Source organism: Schistocerca americana, chromosome 1 (assembly GCF_021461395.2).
Source record: "Schistocerca americana isolate TAMUIC-IGC-003095 chromosome 1, iqSchAmer2.1, whole genome shotgun sequence".
In the NCBI taxonomy this organism is placed as follows: Eukaryota; Metazoa; Arthropoda; class Insecta; order Orthoptera; family Acrididae; genus Schistocerca; species Schistocerca americana.
Window position 1 is genome coordinate 193,007,660 of NC_060119.1, and position 20,104 is coordinate 193,027,763.

Sequence of the window (20,104 nt, forward strand, 5' to 3'; positions counted from 1 at the left end):
GAACTGCCAGCAGACTACATCACACGCTCTGTCCGTCATCTCTGTTTCAAATGCCAATACTGCATCATTACAATGCACCAGCTGTCACTTGCTGTAGACCCTGCCGTATCATCAGCACACTGTCTCCAGTTGAGCTCCAGAAATGGTCTCTCACATAACTGGTGGCTTATTCATTGCACTCCTGGACTCGCATTCACATCCCTGTGCCTCTGCCACGTTGGTCATTGAGGACAGATTAACTTCTGTGCCAGGTTCCGGGTCCTCTCTCATCAAGCTCCAGGCAAGTTCCTCTGTGCCACCATTCATGTGACAACATTGTACTCATGCAAGTATAGACACTCTGCATGGTTATAGACACTTTGCATGATCTCCGTGCATATGATGTGTCATGTCCAGAATGAATTCTGCGTCGGGCCTCCGGAGTGAATTCTGCGTCGGGCCTCCGCATCTATGTCAGTGAACTTTGAAGGTCGCAACTCATGAACACTTTACCTCATTTCCCTTTTACCATTAGTGTTTTTTGGGATGACATCCTTGCACATCACTCACAGCCTTGAGGCCAGCCACTCATTATTACTGACAATTCACAGCCAGCACTGCGAGCCACTACTGTCACTAGGCAGCTGCATGAGGACGCACCCACCATGCACCCACTTGCTGATGTCATGCACCTGACCCAATCACTGCTAATTGGCCTGGCATCATCACGCTCGGGCTGGCATCAAAGCAAAGCATGCGAAGCCAAGATATCTGTCACACAAGCTAGATGCCTGCACTTTCTCACAGATTCTTAGCTCCACCTTCCAATGGGGTATATGCATAGCAGCTGTGTCACAAAAATGGTGAATGGACCTGAGACACTCAAAGCCATCCCTAGTTAGCTGCGTAAAATATCTGTTGGTGTGCATACCTACAGACAGGCAAAATTCTTGCAACTTGTGTCACACACAGGGGCAGGTCAACAAAAACTTATGGCAATTTGAACTGAGCCACTGTACAATACAGATGTGTTTTTTGAGAGCCTATAACTTCAGTTCGCAGACCACATGGCTTGTGCTTAACATGAGCTCCCCACAGGTTGTTGTTGTGGTCTTCAGTCCTGAGACTGGTTTGATGCAGCTCTCCATGCTACCCTATCCTGTGCAAGCTTCTTCATCTCCCAGTACTTACTGCAACCCACATCCTTCTGAATCTGCTTAGTGTATTCATCTCTTGGTCTCCCTCTATGATTTTTACCCTCCACGCTGCCCTCCAATGCTAAATTTGTGATCCCTTGATGCCTCAGAACACGTCCTACTAACCAGTCCCTTCTTTTTGTCAAGTTGTGCCACATACTCCTCTTCTCCCCAATTCTATTCAATACTTCATCATTAGTTATGTGATCTACCCATCTAATCTTCAGCATTCTTCTGTAGCACCACATTTCGAAAGCTTCTATTCTCTTCTTGTCCAAACTATTTATCATCCACATTTCACATCCATACATGGCTACACTCCATACAAATACTTTCAGAAACGACTTCCTGATACTCAAATCTATACTCGATGTCAACAAATTTCTCTTCTTCAGAAATGCTTTCCTTGCCATTGCCAGTCTACATTTTATATCTTCTCTACTTCGACCATCATCAGTTATTTTGCTCCCCAAATAGCAAAACTCCTTTACTACTTTAAGTGTCTCATTTCCTAATCTAATTCCCTCAGCATCACCTGACTTAATTTGACTACATTCCATTATCCTCGTTTTCCTTTTGTTGATGTTCATCTTATATCCTCCTTTCAAGACACTGTCCATTCCATTCAACTGCTCTTCCAAGTCCTTTGCTGACTCTGATAGAATTACAATGTCATCGGCTAACCTCAAAGTTTAAATTTTTTCTCCATGGATTTTAATACCTACTCCGAATTTTTCTTTTGTTTCCTTTACTGCTTGCTCAATATACAGCTTGAATAACATCGGGGAGAGGCTACAACCCTGTCTCACTCCCTTCCCAACCACTGCTTCCCTTTCATGCCCCTCGACTCTTATAACTGCCATCTGGTTTCTGTACAAATTGTAAATAGCCTTGCGCTCCCTGTATTTTACCCCTGCCACCTTTAGAATTTGAAAGAGAATATTCCAGTCAATATTGTCAAAAGCTTTCTCTAAGTCTACAAATGCTAGAAACGTAGGTTTGCCTTTCCTTAATCTTCCTTCTAAGATGAGTCGTAAGGTCAGTATTGCCTCTCGTGTTCCAATATTTCTATGGAATCCAAACTGATCTTCCCCATGGTCGGCTTCTACCAGTTTTTCCATTCGTCTGTAAAGAATTCGCGTTAGTGTTTTGCAGCTGTGACTTATTAAACTGATAGTTCGGTAATTTTCACATCTGTCAACACCTGCTTTCTTTGGAATTGGATTTATTATATTCTTCTTTAAATCTGAGGGTATTTCGCCTGTCTCATACATCTTGCTCACCAGATGGTAGACTTTTTCAGGACTGGCTCTCGCTCACCAGATGGTAGACTTTTTCAGGACTGGCTCTCCCAAGGCCATCAGTAGTTCTAATGGAATGTTGTCTATTCCCGGGGCCTTGTTTCGACTCAGGTCTTTCAGTGCTCTGTCAAACTCTTCACACAGTATCGTATCTCCCATTTCGTCTTCATCTACATCCTCTTCCATTTCCATAATATTGTCCTCAAGTACATCGCCCTTGTATAGACCCTCTATATACTCCTTCCACCTTTCAGCTTTCTCTTCTTTGCTTAGAACTGGGTTTCCATCCGAGCTCTTGATATTCATACAAGTGCTTCTCTTTTCTCCAAAGGTCTCTTTAATTTTCCTGTAGGCAATATCTATCTTACCCCTAGTGAGATAAGCCTCAACATCCTTACATTTGTCCTCTAGCCATCCCTGCTTAGCCATTTTGCATTTCCTCTCGATCTCATTTTTGAGATGTCTGTATTCCTTTTTGCCTGCTTCATTTACTGCATTTTTATATTTTCTCCTTTCATCAATTAAGTTCAATATTTCTTCTGTTACCCAAGGAGTTTTACTAGCCCTCGTCTTTTTACCTCCTTGTTCCTCTGCTGCCTTCACTACTTCATCCCTCAGAGCTACCCATTCTTCTTCTGCTGTACTTCTTTCCCCCATTCCTGTCAATTGTTCCCTTATGATCTCCCTGAAACTCTGTACAACCTCTGGTTCTTTCAATTTATCCAGGTCCCATCTCCTTAAATTCCCACCTTTTTGCAGTTTCTTCAGTTTTAATCTACAGTTCATAACCAATAGATTGTGGTCAGAGTCCACATCTGCCCTTGGAAATGTCTTACAATTTAAAACCTGGTTCCTAAATCTCTGTCTTACCATTATATAATCTATCTGATACCTTCTAGTATCTGCAGGATTCTTCCATGTATACAAGTTTCTTTCATGATTCTTAAACCAAGTGTTAGCTATGATTAAGTTATGCTCTGTGCAAAACTCTACTAGGCGGCTTCCTCTTTCATTTCTTAGCCCCAATCCATATTCACCTACTATGTTTCCTTCTCTCCCTTTTCCTACTCTCAAATTCCAGTCACCCATGACTACTAAATTTTCGTCTCCCTTCACTGCCTGAATAATTTCTTTTATCTCATCATACATTTCTTCAATTTCTTCATCATCTGCAGAGCTAGTTGGCATATAAACTTGTACTACTGTAGTAGGCGTGGGCTTTGTGTCTATCTTGGCCACAATAATGCCCACAGGCATGTATAGAATTTTGTTCGGCATTCTTCGGCTGTTTACGCTGTCGCTTCGTCGCATCCACAAATTACACATTACCTCACGATCACAAAAGAAATTCATTTCCTTCCAGACATGATTGGACAATATGCTCATCACCAAAGAGTGTACAGCCCCCCCCCCCCCCCCCCCCCCCAAAAGATTGGGGTTTGAGTCGAACAATTATGCAAACACAATTATCGTGATAACTGGGTAATGGTCATTGCAATCTGATTTCATTTTGGTCAGTTGTTCATTTACGCATTTATGCAGAATAAATATGTTTGCAGCAAAAGTGTACCTATCAGTTCCTCTTACCACACTCTCACCATAGCCTACACATCCTGAACAAAGTTTTTGGGTGTGACAATAAACTTGTCTCACTACACTGACATGTAAGTGATGATACCAACACATTCCTGCTTCAAGTTCACAGAACTTGACTAATTATGGGAGAATTAATTAATGAGTATCAGTGCAAATTCTTAATAAAACATGCTGTTACCATGGACCTGAACTACTCTAAAGTTGCTTTGAGGCTGTGTGATGTAACTGATGACATGATGACGAATAGGGTCTTTAGTTGGCACTGAAGCAATATGTTTTGATTCTGGTAATGACTTGAACAAAAATGTGCAATATAGGCCTGAACTGTTTTAAAGTTGTTTGGTGCTATACGATATAAGAGACTACATGATGACAAATGGGATCTTCAGTTGGCACTGAAGCAACATTTTTTAATTCTGGAAATATCTTGAATAACATGTGTAATATTGTTGGCATCAGTCTCCCAACTGGTGGTTAGTGAATGATACTCAAAAAAACCATTATATTAATACATATCATGTTCTCAATATAATATTACCTATTAAGGACCGACAGGTAGGTGTTATTCAATCATTGATAATATGCACAAAAAATTATTTGGTGTGTGTATTTGTGGTTTAAGTGCACTTGTCAACAAGGTTATCAGCCCCCATAGGTTATTTGACAATGTGATAATAAGGGATATAAAGTAGGATGCTGCGTGCACTATGAAATAATGCATGAAATTTTAAATAAAGTTAAGACATGCAAAAGTATTTAAAATATGTGTGCATGAGACGTATTTGCTTGTGTGAATGTGTGTGTGTTTTCTTTGCTAAAGAGTGCTTTGGCCAAAAGCTATGTGTAACAGACTTTTCATTGTGCCTGTCTGCAATTCAATGGGCCATCTTTACAGTGAGAAGTAATCTATCATTTTCCTAATATTGTTGATATTTGATCCTGGAGTTTCCATTATTTAATGTTTTGCAAAGTTTTTTATAGAGATAGTTTTCTTCGCAACCTTATTTTCTTTTTTGGTGGGTTAATATGTTGTATTTAGTCTGAACATGATAAAGAGTTCCTGCATATGAGGCTACTATTATTCTATTAAGATTTAGTCACTATATAAACAAAGTTAAAGAGATCTGGAAGATCTTTAGTATCTGCATGAAGTTTTTGGAAATGCATGCTTGAAAAAAGAAGAAAGTAAAATTTGTTTTAATAGGGAAACATTGTCAAAATTGAAACCAAGTAAAACTGTAAACTAACTTGTAGTGATCATGAGGATATGCTATGCATTCAGGTGCAATGATACATATGCAAACATCACCAATTTGGAAGAAAGATATATAAAAGATTTTTGTAACAATAATGGAAATTCCTCTATTGAGCAATACACAAAATAGGGGAAGACAACCATTCACCTGTAGCAGTTCGATACATGGAATACAGACACCAATAATGGAAAATACTTATTAGAAAACAGTATTTTTTTATTAGTGCATGTGTCTGTGCACCATGCATCAATCCACTACCAGTGAGTGGTTTCCTTTGCCTTATTTTACAATAAAATATTTTCCTCTTAGTGGTTTCCCTTCATAAGCTTAATTTGTCTTTTTCAGTGTGGTGTAAAAATCAGAATAATTCCTTTGTTCATCATGTAAAAAAGTTAAAACTGAAAAATATTTCTTTATTTATAAGTCAAACAGAAATTATGAGTGGAAAATGGGAAGTAATGTAGTTTCAGTTGCATAAGTTTTGAAAAGGTGATATTGTAAATAACTATCAATGTATGTGACATAGTAACACTGAACAAATTCATGTTAATATATTCCAGTATGTGCTATTGTGACATATATCTATGTATAATACATCAGTTACCTTGTCAAGACCAACATGAATAGTATTTTCTGTTCTTCTTTTGGTCTTCAGTTCAAAGAATGGTTTTATGCTGCTATCAATGCTATTCTATGCTATGCAAGGCTCTTAATCACTTCATTATTATTGAAACTTACACTCACTTCAACCAGCTCACTGTAATCCTAGCATAGGGTTCCTTCTATAATATGTTCCTTCCATTACCAAATTGACTACTGCTTGATGTCTGAGGATGTGTTCTATCAACCAATCCTTTCTAGATATTATGATTGTTGCTGTCAATTCGGTGGTTAGTTAGAAAATTGGGGTATCTTTGGCTCTAAGGAATGTTTGCACATCTCTAAATCGTATCAAATCTAAATTTTGTCTTTATACATGTAACATCTCAAATTGGCTGCAGTAGGTTGTGGAAGCGTAAGAGTTGATATTTTATGTTCATTAAAATTTTCCCCTCAATATTGTGTGCATGTATATATATACCACACACACACACACACACACACACACACACACACACACACACACACACACACACATGTGTACATACTTAAAGTAATATTATCTAGTGGTTACAATATTGCTAAGAGTCTGTCATCTTACTTTAGCATCCACATTGTACGAAGGACTTTGCGGATCATCATTGATTGGGATTCCACCACAGTTGCTATCAAAACAAAATCCTTCTGGTGGGAAATAAGAGTTATTAAAAGTTGCTGCAAACAGCCTGGATGATATTCCTGTAACACGCATTTCTGTCAGCAGACTGAGGCAAAGCAAGCAAAACATGACAGGAAAGACATAAATTATGAATACGTGAGAAGCGGAGAGTGTTGTACATTGCTGTTAGTGTACCTAGGGACATGATAATTACTGGGCAGTGTTTCTGATTTTACAATCACATGAAGGAATGTATACTAGAGCCTGTCATAATATGTTTTCAGCATTTTGTACTGTTTTTGTTGTTGTGAGATGTGAAGTTGTGTTTTGTGCAGCTTTTTCAAATATTTTGAGTTTTACATGTTAAAATGCTGTGTAATATATTAAAACTGTGTGGAAGATACTATTAATTTTTCAGTTACAGAATTTTATGGTGAGTAAAGTTCTATATATTTTTAAAACTAGTTATATAGTTTATGGATAGTTGAGACATACTTCATCAGTCACGCACCATCTCGTACCTTGAAATGGAAGAAGTCATCTGTCATGGAACATGTGATATATGCAAATCAGCTGAGTTTCTTTAGTGTCCTAACAATTTTACCTGTGTTGAAAATGGAAATTTGTACTAGTTTCCAATAGTTTCTGTTTCAAAATGTACTTTGCTTGTAACTGGCTTTTGATAAAATTTCTGCTTAGATTAATTTTACTTTTTCATTATTTGAGTGTAGTAAAGTAATAACACAACTGGTAGATTAATAAATACAGTATTGACAATATTTTCCTGATTATAACAGTTTAAATTTCAACAAAATATTTGTTCCTAGGTACATGACCATGTTGTACCTTGGAACATTTTTTCACATTTCAAAAACCTTACTTTCCTGTAAAAAACGAAAATAATCAATTACTGATAATATAATATAATTGGATAGATAAAAAAACTACTCGCCAAGCAGTGGCAGGGGAACACTCGCACAAAAGGATTAACTATTACAAGCTTTTGGAGCTGGCGGCTCCTTCTTATAACAGAAGAGTTTGAAGGGGAAGGAAGAAGGGTGAAGAAAAAGAATTGGAGAGGTTTAGGGAAAGGTTTTCAAATATTTTTCCTTCTCGTCCTGTCCAGTAAGTCTCCCCTGACCCAGGGTTCTGGGTGACTTTTCTGGACTGAACCCCTTTCTTTACACCTCTGTAGTCCTTTTCCTTCATCCCTCTTCCCTCCAACTCTTCTGCCAAAAGAAGGGGCCATTGGCTCTGAAAGCTTCTAATAGTTAAACCCTTTTGTGTGCATGGTACTCTGCCACTGCTTGGTGAGTGGATTTCTTATGTTACTTTCCTATAGTAATTTTTGTGATTTCAGAAAAAGTCTGCAGCACATAAAAGGTCAATGGCCTAATTTAAAATGGAATAAGAAACATATCAAACTTCTATTACAGGGCTGGCTAGAGGCCAAAACCTAAAAAGTGTTCCATGGTGCAACACTCCCCCCTGGCAAAACAGAATGATTTTTAACCAAAGAATGTATATGTTTCAATATACTCATCTCCATGTTTAATTCACACATCACTAAAAATTTATGTGAAGGTAAGTGCCAATAATTAAATAACAGAAATTTTAATACAACCTTTTTAAAAAGGTTAGCAGAAATGTATGTGAAGGTAAGTGCCAATAATTAAATAACAGACATTTTAATACAACCTTTTTAAAAAGGTTAACAGAAATTTATGTGGAAGGTAAGTGCCAATAATTAGATAACAGAAATTTTCATATAACCTTTTTAAAAAGGTTAGCAGAAATAGCTGATTCCTGATTTTCCAGCAGTCATCCTGATTTGCAACATATCTCTCAACAAGACTGTGGATGCCCAATAAAGGGATGGTCTGTTTAAAATGACTCATAATTGTCTTTGCACTGTCTCCATGACTTTATCATCATCTGAAAATCTAATGGCCTAAAGTCTGGGTTGTATGGTGAATGTTTCAACACTTCATACTTTAGATCAGATTATATATACTTAGTATACACATCTGTATGAAGTGTTTACTGCCATGGACACCTTGTTAAAAAACTTTAGGTAGCATAGTCACATGGTATCATTAGCTTCAGCTGCCTTACCAACTTGTCACTATAGTCAACACTAGTCACTCCATGACCCTTCCCATAAAAGTGCATCAATAACATGTTCTTTACATCCCAAAAGTTTATCTATGTAACTTCCCCAGTAGGTGCATGGATGTTGCACTTTTTCTTGATCTTCCACTCTATTGATTGTTTTTTAGTCACTTGTTCATAATTGTGTATCCTAGATCGATCACATGTCTCAATTCATTTGAAAGAATTTCTTTTTCACATGAATAACAATTCATGTCCTCCTGAGTCATTGTATACAGTGTGCCTTTACAGTAATTAGACATCTACACTGGCATCCATCTCTTACAGTTTTCTGCAGTGGAAATCAACATGGATAATACTGTTTGTAGAACCTTGGCTCATTTTGAGCTATGTGGTAGAGTTATCAATTATAGCACCATCTTACTGACTGATCTTCAATTTCACTATTATAGTTTGTAAGCACACAGTTCTCCCATCCCGTTATTCATATCTGCCATTGCCTCTTGAGTCACTGATCTTTTCACTTATTCACACACACTCCCATAAGACAGTTAGCACATCATCATTCTTGTACAGTGCATTTCAACATTGGCATGGCCAGTTTGTATGTATTACATCCACATCTACATGTGTATCAATACTTGACAAATCACTATGCAGTGCACCACAGTGGGTATTTCTAATTATGCCACATACTGCAGTTCATTTTCATTTCATCCAAATATGTAATGTGGGAAGAATGATTGCTTAAATGCTTCTGTGCCCACTGCATTCATAGAGGGCTGTAGTACAGGGTGCATCACCACAATCTGCACAAATTTCAATTTTATGCCACACTACTGTTTTCATTGCTGTTCGCATTCTGCATTGTTAGGCTATTATAATATAAAAATAGCTATGTTGCTGAAATGAAGTGCAGAGTATGATAAAAGAGTCATTACTATTGATGACCTTCACAGCAGATATAATTTGTTTCTTTAAATACTTAAACTCCAAAGTTTATGATTCAGCTTCAGAACATTCAAATGATGATTACAGTGTATTGGGAAGGAAGTGTCACTCAGAAAAACTTCTTGTGATGACCCCAGATGCTATCAAAAGAGCTCAATTGCTGATTTCACATAAATGAAGACAGTAATTGCAATCATTAGTGAAAAGTATTGGTGTATGCAAACTAACAATACTTATAATTTCATAGGATGATCTTTGATAAAAATCTGGCATATATACATATATAAAGTGTGTGTGTGTTTTATTAATTTATCAATGTTAAAGTGGTTGAACCCTGTGGCTGCAGATTGAATTACTTCAAGAAATACAGCAAACAGCATGTTCTTTTTTTTTTGTATAGTTTTATTTACAACAAGAGCTTTCACCAATCTTCATTTGGCATAATATATTTACATTTTCATCACAATTATTTCAATTGAAAATGGGTGAAAGCCTGAAATGCAGCTTATTATGTCCGGTAAAGCAGGTATCTCTCTGACGACATGGCTGATGTATATGTTGTGTATGAAAAGAGGTACGGAAGGGAAAAGGAATGGGTAGGTGGGAAATTAGTAACTTCCAACTGCACAAGGAATTGTGGAAATGCAATGGTGAAAGTTAAAATGTGCGCCATACGAGGACTTGAAGCTGGATTTACTGCCTGTAATGAATGGCTGCCTTAACTGCTTTGATCATCCAGGAACAGTTCGTAATCGGCCCATGGTGTGTGTGTGTGTGTGTGTGTGTGTGTGTGTGTGTGTGTGTGTGTGTGTGTGTGTGTGTGTGCAGTAATTTAATTTCCACAATACCCTTTCACTTTCCTTCCCATTCTTCTGTTTCATATACAACTCATGAATCTGCCTTTATAAAGGAACGTTTGAAGACAGAGATCGCTATTTCTGATTCTGATTAGGCCTCTCAGTTTCTGTTCCTGTGTCATTCATGAGTGTCTGGACACTTAACTTTGGTGCCCCAGATTTTGACGCATGACAAGGTTTTATTTGGGTTTTGTGAGAGATCTTTTAATAAGACTCTCCTAAAGTAGTTGTTTGAGGTGGTGCCATGCATGATTCCCCTTCATAAGCAAAACACACTTCATTCAGCATTTCTAAATTTATGGCCCTATGCTTTCCTTTGCTCATTTTGCACAGTAATTGTCGTTTCTGTAAATGTTTCTTTACAGAGAACTTGTACCATGAAGGGTTGGTATTGTCATTTATAATGAGAATCCTGCACAAAAGCAGAACTAAGAGGCTGTTAACAAGTTCTACTCAATTAAATTAGTCACCATTCTGTCATAGGCTATCTTTTGAAAGAATTTTGAAAAGAAAAAAGAAACTCTTTGCCTTTACAAATGTCTGCTTGTGTCTGTGTATGTGCAGATGGATATGTTTGTGTGTGTGCGAGTGTATACCTGTCCTTCTTTCCCCCTAAGGTAAGTCTTTCCGCTCCCGTGATTGGAATGACTCCTTACCCTCTCCCTTAAAACCCACATCCTTTTGTCTTTCCCTCTCCTTCCCTCTTTCCTATATTTTTCCCACGTGGAATGTTTCCCTATATATATATATATATATATATATATATATATATATATATATATATATATATATATATATATATAATGTCAATATTATAGAGGGAAACATTCCACGTGGGAAAAATTATATATAAAAACAAAGATGAGGTAACTTACCGAACGAAAGCGCTGGCAGGTCGATAGACACACAAGCAAACACAAACATACACACAAAATTCTAGCTTTCGCAACCAACGGTTGCCTCATCAGGAAAGAGGGAAGGAGAGGGAAAGATGAAAGGATGTGGGTTTTAAGGGAGAGGGAAGGAGTCATTCCAGTCCCGGGAGCGGAAAGACTTACCTTAGTGGGAAAAAAGGACAGGTATACACTCGCACACACACACACATATCCATCCACACATACAGACACAAGCAGACATATTTAAAGACCTTTGAAGACCTTTAAATATGTCTGCTTGTGTCTGTATGTGTGGATGGATATGTGTGTGTGTGTGTGTGTGTGTGTGTGTGTGTGTGTGTGTGTGTGTGTGTGTGTATATATATATATATATATAACATGATAAATGACTTTTTCCACCTCTCACAGATAGTGCTTGACTTATGTTCACCAATAGAGATTCTGCACTAACCGGTAATGCACATTTTGCTTATTCAATTGACCACTATTTGTAACAGCTTATTCGTCAGAGAAAAGTACGCGTGAAATAAAATCATCATAGCTTCTAGTTTTTGTTGTATCCAATTGCAAAAGTTCAAGTGATTTTGAAAGTCATCCTCATATAGTTCTTGATGCAATGGTAAGTAATGTGGATGGAATTTGTGTTCATGCAGCAACTGCACAAAACTTCTTTTTAAAGTTCCTGAACTTCATGTGATTTGCCAAGAACTAATGTATATTTTGATGTAAAAAATAGGTTTCTCATTAAATATTTTGTAATAAATGCCTTTCTGACCTCCTGGGATCTAAGTAAGATATTTGTTTCTTGAGATATTACGATTTTTAACTTATTTTGGTTTTTGTCAATTACAGCTTCATCTGTCACACTGCAACATGTTAAATACAAAAGTTACATATTTTTTCCTGGAGAATCCATATCCACAATGAAAAGTGTGTGTGTGTGTGTGTGTGTGTGTGTGTGTGTGTGTGTGTGTGTGTAAGAGAATTCCAAGGCTTCTACAGTCATGCATCTGCGAAAAACAAAAATGGTTAGGAAAGGTGTGCTTATACAAACTGTGTTATGAAGCTGTGCAGACGTCAAGCATTGGCCACAAGTAAATCCTTCAGGGTGTATATACATAAACTTTACTAGAAGTTTAAAGTTTTTAGGGTTGCAGGCCACTATTGAAAAAAAATGTGTCCTGAAAAAATGAACACCTATCTGAGCCAAAGTGAGTGACTAGTTACACTTATTTAAAAGGAATGGAAATCTGATAATTCAAGATGGTCATACAGATAAGCAATGATTGCTTGCCATATAGATTCCATACCAAGATTAGCACTGCCTTGCCATATCATCTCAGTGTCCTTTGTCTGGTATCGTCTCTGACGGTCTTGATAGTCTGATCTTGCAAAGAAGACACCATCATACCCAAGCTGAGCAAAAATGGATGCCATCTCTCTGGAATGTCCAAATGGGTCAATTTGCCAACCTACATGGGGGCGGCCACATGCACCAAAGGAATCATTCAGCTTCCTGAAAATTTGGTTTGAAAATGTTAGAGTCCACATCTGTGAAGAGGGAATCACTTATGTACATCAACAGAAAAGGAAGAAAAAAATATTCTTCTGCAAAGGAAATGCTTCAAGGAGCAAAATAATGTTGTCTAGTTTTCTAATCAGTGAAAATTAACTAAATGAATAATGCTATAACTAAGTTCATTTTTGACCATTAGTTTACAGAATAACATGAACAATATTTCATAACAGGAAGGAGGACCTGATGGCCAACTTATGAACAAAGAAATACTACTTTCAGTAAAACTGAACTAATGTCAAATAATCATCATTCACTTTAGGCAGTGGAAATTCCCAGAGACTTGGTGCAAAATCATTACAGTCAACAAATAAAATTATAACTTAATTTTGCAGTATGTCATCTTTTGCCATGATACTTTATTTCTCTGTGTAGGTAAACAGCATTATTGAGATAGAATTCCATTTTCAAGAACTACATTGCCATTTCTGTGCACTACAGCTGTCTTCATTTATAAATGAATGACACAATTGGTTGGATGAGAAAAGAGCCTCATATGGGATTAACAAACAAATAAAGCCTTATTAATGGTTTCCTATATGGTTTAAATTATCCTCTTATGCTACACAGCTCCTTTTTTTATCTATTATTTCAAACAAAGCATATGCATTATTTTACAGAGAACACTATAAGCTGTTTTATGTATGCCTAGTCAGAAGCCATTCAGTACCAATAATAAACAGAAATTACATGCCCATAGTCAGAATATTCTATTTAATTACAGAAGGAGTTGTGCCAAACCAGCTGGATTTTTGCCATCTGTTATGATTTTCAACCCCCAAAAATAACCAATTTTTTTTCACAAAATTTTATTTTCAATACATTTATGTAGTATTATGGAGCACCTACAAAGTCCTGTTTACACCACATTCCTCTGGAATTTCTTATTCATAAGTAAAATATCTCAAACAAATGGTAAACTGTAGTGATGATGTTGGTGTTAACATACTTAGAAATCTGTGAATTTAAATGTGTAGGTACAGGAAAATACAACAGTAATGTTTTATCTTTTATTATTACTGGTACAAAATAAGTTATTGGCACAAAACCCTAGAAATCATTTCATTAATTCTGTATACATTTCTATGTATGTCTTATTTTACTAATATTTAATTCAACATTGCACCTTTGCAACAGGTCACTTCTGACAAAAGACAGATAATGAAGATTGAAAGGAAGGAAGGCAAATAAAAGTGAGTAATATCTATTTAACTTGCCTGAGGGCAAATGTAAACTGATCAATTATAGACTGGTAATTAGTGGCTGCCTCATCATTCATACTCCAGGCACCTCCAATGATTTCCAGCTGACCTGAGTTAATAAGGTCCCTCATTAACTGTCGTCTGTCTTCATCATTTTCTAGCCACCACTTCCAAAGAAAAGCTGTTTCAACATAAATGAATCTGAAATTCAAAATAAACATTTAACTTTAGAAAGGGAAATGTTACTTATAATTCCCATATAAACAATTCACACCCTTACACTATCACAGATATATAATTTAAGTTCAATTAAAACCACTGTAAACAGAGCATTTTTATAAAGCACAGCAGATACCAAAAACCTTGAAACAAGGTCTTTTGATTGGCACTGATAATATACAGTTCAGTAAAAGGGTAGTAAAAATAGCCTGTTCAGTGGACTTCTGATTCCTAAGACATAATAAAGAGCCACACCCTTAGTTTGCACCACTAGGTTTGGCAGACTACTTGTGATCCTAGGTTCTCTACATGTCTACAGTGTGTGCTGTTATCAGATTGCTGCAGCTTGAGAGGGTTGCTTTATGCTTGTGCACTCATGTTTTGCCCCAACATTTAACTACCTGTTGGGATCTTTCACCAGTGGTATATCATCCTGCAGGCTGGGGAGGGGGCAGTCAAGGATGAATGCTCTTGGTGTTTCTGCCCTTCCCCCCCTTCCTCCCCCCCCCCCCCCCCCCCCCACCAATTGCAAATACACTTAGAGATCTACATGATCTGCAGAGGCAGAGACAGCAATAGAAATTATGCTTTATTTCAACAAATACAATATTAGTATAACTGAATCAAACAGTTGCATTCTTGAAATTACTATTTCTCAAACTAAGTTAAACATCTTAAAACTCCAACTACATTCTGTCCTGTGCAATCATAGATTCCTGGGATGGAAATTTCTGCTATGACTGCATTAGGTTTATCCATGCAATGAGCCAGAGAAGACCACAGAGACAAATGCCACTTTTTAAAAAATAAGTTATCTACAACTGGAAAAAAACTACCAAAAAGTTCAAAATACATGTGAAGAATCTTTTCTATAAAAAATCTGTTCAGTTATTCAGCAATGTGAAGATCAGTCAAACTGCACCACACTGAATATGAGAAGAAACCTAGAACTGCTTTACTGGTAATAACCAGTTTGCTAAGGCTCCTGTGTCAATCAGGAAGCGCACTGAGAGGTCATGAAATGAACATTTGGAACTTCATGACACTTCTCAGTAAGAGGAAGAATGAGGTGCTAGAACTGAAGATCTGAATGAAGCACTGCATTACGTGAAGGGTGCAATTATATGACACAAAATATTGGAAATTATGACTCACATGATACACTGTGCAGCAGATAATAAATTCTCTGTTTTACAGACTTATGGCAGATCAAACAATGGACATGGCTGGTCAGAGGTTTAGGCCTACTCTTTGTGTACTTTGTGTCAACCTGGAGATGCTCAAAGTAAATTACTTTTTCTGGGCATATACAGTCTGCCATATTCCAACACACAACAGCTGGAGTGAAACGTTTTGTAGACATAGTAAAAAAAGCTCTGGAAATTTTTTTAGGAATGTGGTAGTGTATGATATGTTGTTAGAGAAAGTGAAAGATTATTCTACGAAACTAAGTCTGAAAGACCCAAATACATCAAAGTCACAGAAATATCAGTGAGATTGAATCCCACAGCAAAAATAACTATTCATGAAGATTTGCATCATGAATGAAAATTTAAGAAAGATGTGTTTGAATTTCTTGATCTCTTTCTGAATGAGATTGACTCAAGAATCTACCAAGAGAACCTAAAGTTATTTGGATCTTAAGTAAGTTGGTAGAAAGGTAGCTTTAATGTTGAAAGTAGAATATGCTTGTTGTCCACAATCAGCTGTCACGGCACCCACCATGCTAACATTTTCATCACTAACTTATTATGACAGGAAAATTTTGCATAAACAATAAAATAAAAAGTAAAGTGCAATCTGTGATTTTTCATGATGTAACAATGGTCACAAAATTTGGCATTTGGAAATGTGATATATCTGAGGGTAGCAGTTTACTATTATTTGTAACTGATAGGTTTTGAATGCTTTAGTTGGAGTTTGACTTTTTCCCTCAACTCCGAGAACTGGCTATAATCTTAAAATGCCAGCCAATTTCCTTCAGTTCTACATATGACATCAAATGAAAATCACTACAACTGACAATGAACTCTACAAAAATACCATAAAATGGGGCAACTTTGCTCCTGCAGGGGTAACTTTGCCCCGGCTTTGAAAAAGTATTCAATCCTACCTAGCACCTATTCTAATAAACTTTTTAGAACAGTTTTGATTCTTTACAACAGTTGAGAGCTTCTACTTGCTGTGGTGGGGTGGCTTGCATGCCTTAAATAAATGTTGGTTGACTACGGTCCTATACAGTAACACAATAAATTGTAAAGGGGTAATATAGCCGAAAGGTATTATCCTGTCTTAAAATAGTTTTTATATTAAACTGCACAAAGAAACTTGGGCTACTTTGGTCCAATTATGAAATAATTATAAATTTTCAAAAATATATGTTTGATGTATTTCTTTTTTATTAGGTGGTAAAAAATATGACTGACGTTAAGATTCCAACAAATGGAAAATTAGTCTCTTTTGATGTACACAGGTTGTTATCAAACACTCTTGTGAAACATTCTATAGATACTAATATAATGGAAGGAAACATTCCACGTGGGAAAAATTATATATAAAAAATTATATATAAAAACAAAGATGAGGTGACTTACCGAACAAAAGCGCTGGCAGGTCGATAGACACACAAACAAACACAAACATACACACAAAATTCAAGCTTTCGCAACAAACTGTTGCCTCATCAGGAAAGAGGGAAGGAGAGGGGAAGATGAAAGGAAGTGGGTTTTAAGGGAGAGGGTAAGGAGTCATTCCAATCCCGGAAGCGGAAAGACTTACCTTAGGGGGAAAAAAGGACAGGTATACACTCGCACACACGCACATATCCATCCACACATACAGACACAAGCAGACATATTTGTCTGTATGTGTGGATGGATATGTGCATGTGTGCGAGTGTATACCTGTCCTTTTTTCCCCCTAAGGTAAGTCTTTCCGCTCCCGGGATTGGAATGACTCCTTACCCTCTCCCTTAAAACCCACTTCCTTTCGTCTTCCCCTCTCCTTCCCTTTTTCCTGATGAGGCAACAGTTTGTTGCGAAAGCTTGAATTTTGTGTGTATGTTTGTGTTTGTTTGTGTGTCTATCGACCTGCCAGCGCTTTTGTTCGGTAAGTCACCTCATCTTTGTTTTTATATATAATTCTATAGATACTGTGTCACAATCATTGTATTTGCACAACATTAATCCAGATAAACAGAAGAGCATAGTTAGTATGGCAGAATGTTGCTTAAATCAAATTTATTTTTGTTTTCAAGGGAGCTGTTATAACCAGGCATATGGTCTAGCAGTGGGCTCGCCCTTATCCCACTTGCTAGCACAAGTGTTTGTGGGAAATGGGAAACTGATTTTCTTAAGAGTGAACCCCACTGTCAAAACATTATTACAAATATGTTGATGATATTCTCTGTATGTGGAAAGGTTCCATTAGACAACTCCGGAAGTTCTTGGAAAATATGAACCAGTAGCATACTAATATAAAGGTCAGAAATGAGTTAGGATGTTGCACCATTAATTTCCTAGACATGAATAGATAGCAAAAAAGCAGCCATAAATTTAAAATCTACTGGGAAGACTCTTCACCCCACCTCTCTCTCTCTCAACATCCAACAGTCAACAAAAATGCGGCATCCACCATCTACTTTCTATCCCCGTGTCCCAAAACTATGATGAGGACCTTAATACAATAAAAATAATTGCTAAAAATATAATGGATTTGAATCCGAAATTATTGACAACATTCTCAATTAAAGCAAGCCAGATCCCTATTGCATACAGTGAAGATGGCAGTGAGACTGAAAAGGAAATGGTGCAGTTTACATTTTATAGGTATTTTATAGATAGGTATTTTATAGGATATGATATGAGACTCTACTTAGTGTGAAGTAAAGAAGAAAAATAGGAATGTGCCAGTGTGCCTCCCTGAAAGCACAACTCAGTTGAAGGTGGAAGAGGAATCCTCATCCTTTCACCATCCACACCATGCTGTACAACAGTTTTCTCTACTTTAGAAGGAACCAGAAGGACATAGCCAAAATTGCAATGCGCAGTGGTTACATACTCCACAATGTAAGAAACAAACTTTTCTCAGTGTTTTAAGGCAGAGTTTTTGGGGCAATGATTTCACATGGATACTGTCACAGTGTTTAGAGTGACAGAACTGCATGTGGTGTGCTACCTGGACCACAAAACAGTGAAGACTCTGATCAAAAAGGTTATGTAAGCACACATAACTCACACACTTTCTATGTTTTCAGTTGTCTGCATACTAGCATATGTTTTTTATGTTAGTCAAGTCAGGCATACTGCTGGTGGTGCTAACAACTTACAGCATGTGGTGCAAACAACTTACATTTTCTTATGTAGTACAGGAGAACACAACATGCTGCTGACAATTCTGATACTTTACTGAAACATGTGCAGCTATCTGAAGATGGGTATAATGGACCCAAAACTGATCATTGTAAAAAAAATAAAGCTTCTTAAAAATATTTGTGGCTGGTTGAGTTCTCTCCCAACAATTCTTAATTATATGTTTACTTGTTGACTAAATCTAGTGAAAATCCCAAGCAGAAAAGGGTATAGTTATAATGAATCCCATATCCTAACATTTGTAAGTTTGGTAACAATTAACATCCAAAATGATTTCCTAAACTCCCACTGTTGATTTTTCAGTTTTTTATAAGACATTTAGTCACTGTTATATCAAAACAAATAAAATTCACATTGATTGTTGTGACACAAATGGGATGATGAGATGTATCATACCTTACCATCTTAAATAAAATTGCTTATGTGGAAGAGAATTTTGAATTAATTATATATTTCTCAGTTTTAAGTACAGTTTAGATGCCTTCAGGTACATGTAGTTTCAATTTAATGAGCATTTCCTTTTAATATTAACTTCATATCCTTCATTCTGATATGTCATTTCTTTTAAATGATATGTATGACTATTTTTTCTATTTTACCTTCTGTCAGAATTCTTTTCAAGTTCATCCAGTGCTGTGTCAATTATATCCTTCACTTTAGCTAGCTGCACATTCTGCTTGACTGAAAAATTTAAATCATTATTATTCAACCAAGAAGTTGTTATGACAAAAGTAAACAATGGAATGAGTAGAGACAATCATTCACCATATAGCAAAGTCAAAGAGTAGTGAATGATTATTTACACAAGAAAATGAGCATTGTAGCTTAACTTTCTAAGTTCCACCCTTTGTGGAAGTCATCATGCCATGCTCTATATCAAGTTGTCTATAGCTGCTGCACAGCTATTTATCCAGTCATGATCTCCAACAAATGAATCTGTGGCAGAACTGCCAGAAAATATTAATATCTTTGCTTTTTTGTACTTCGTTTTTACTTACTTTGGTTGTTGACTAGTTGGTGTGAGACATTCGTCATGACTGTTACCGTGATTGTTGAAATCTATTTCTTTGTGTTTTGATTTATCGTGTGCCAATAAAATATTACGTAGTGAAAGTAAATGGTGTTTTCTGTGTTATAAGTATAACACGTGCCATAAATCAATTGTGTGAAAGGCCATTGCCAAAGTGTGTCACCTGTGATTGACAAACAAGAGCCAGGGTATGACACTCAGAACAATATGACTGATAACAACTCCTACTTTACAACCCACTCTAAATGGATCCTCACCCCCCAAAACCAGCTTCTTTGATATTCAGAGGTGGGGACTGTATAGCT

General features: G+C 36.8%; 1 protein-coding gene across 1 annotated transcript in view; it reads right to left on the reverse strand.

Annotated features, from left to right (window-relative positions):
- LOC124616675 (lysosomal alpha-mannosidase-like) overlaps positions 1-20,104 on the reverse strand; it is a 136,565-nt gene that overhangs the window by 77,640 nt on the left and 38,821 nt on the right. Inside the window, exons 3-12 of the mRNA XM_047145044.1 lie at positions 19,369-19,450; positions 14,192-14,381; positions 12,713-12,914; positions 6,530-6,666; positions 5,759-5,894; positions 4,700-4,777; positions 4,424-4,539; positions 4,251-4,365; positions 4,007-4,188; positions 550-715 (exon numbers count right to left, since the gene is read on the reverse strand). Of these exons, the coding sequence (XP_047001000.1) occupies positions 550-715; positions 4,007-4,188; positions 4,251-4,365; positions 4,424-4,539; positions 4,700-4,777; positions 5,759-5,894; positions 6,530-6,666; positions 12,713-12,914; positions 14,192-14,381; positions 19,369-19,450 (1,404 nt within the window). The remainder of the gene's footprint in view (positions 1-549; positions 716-4,006; positions 4,189-4,250; positions 4,366-4,423; positions 4,540-4,699; positions 4,778-5,758; positions 5,895-6,529; positions 6,667-12,712; positions 12,915-14,191; positions 14,382-19,368; positions 19,451-20,104) is intronic.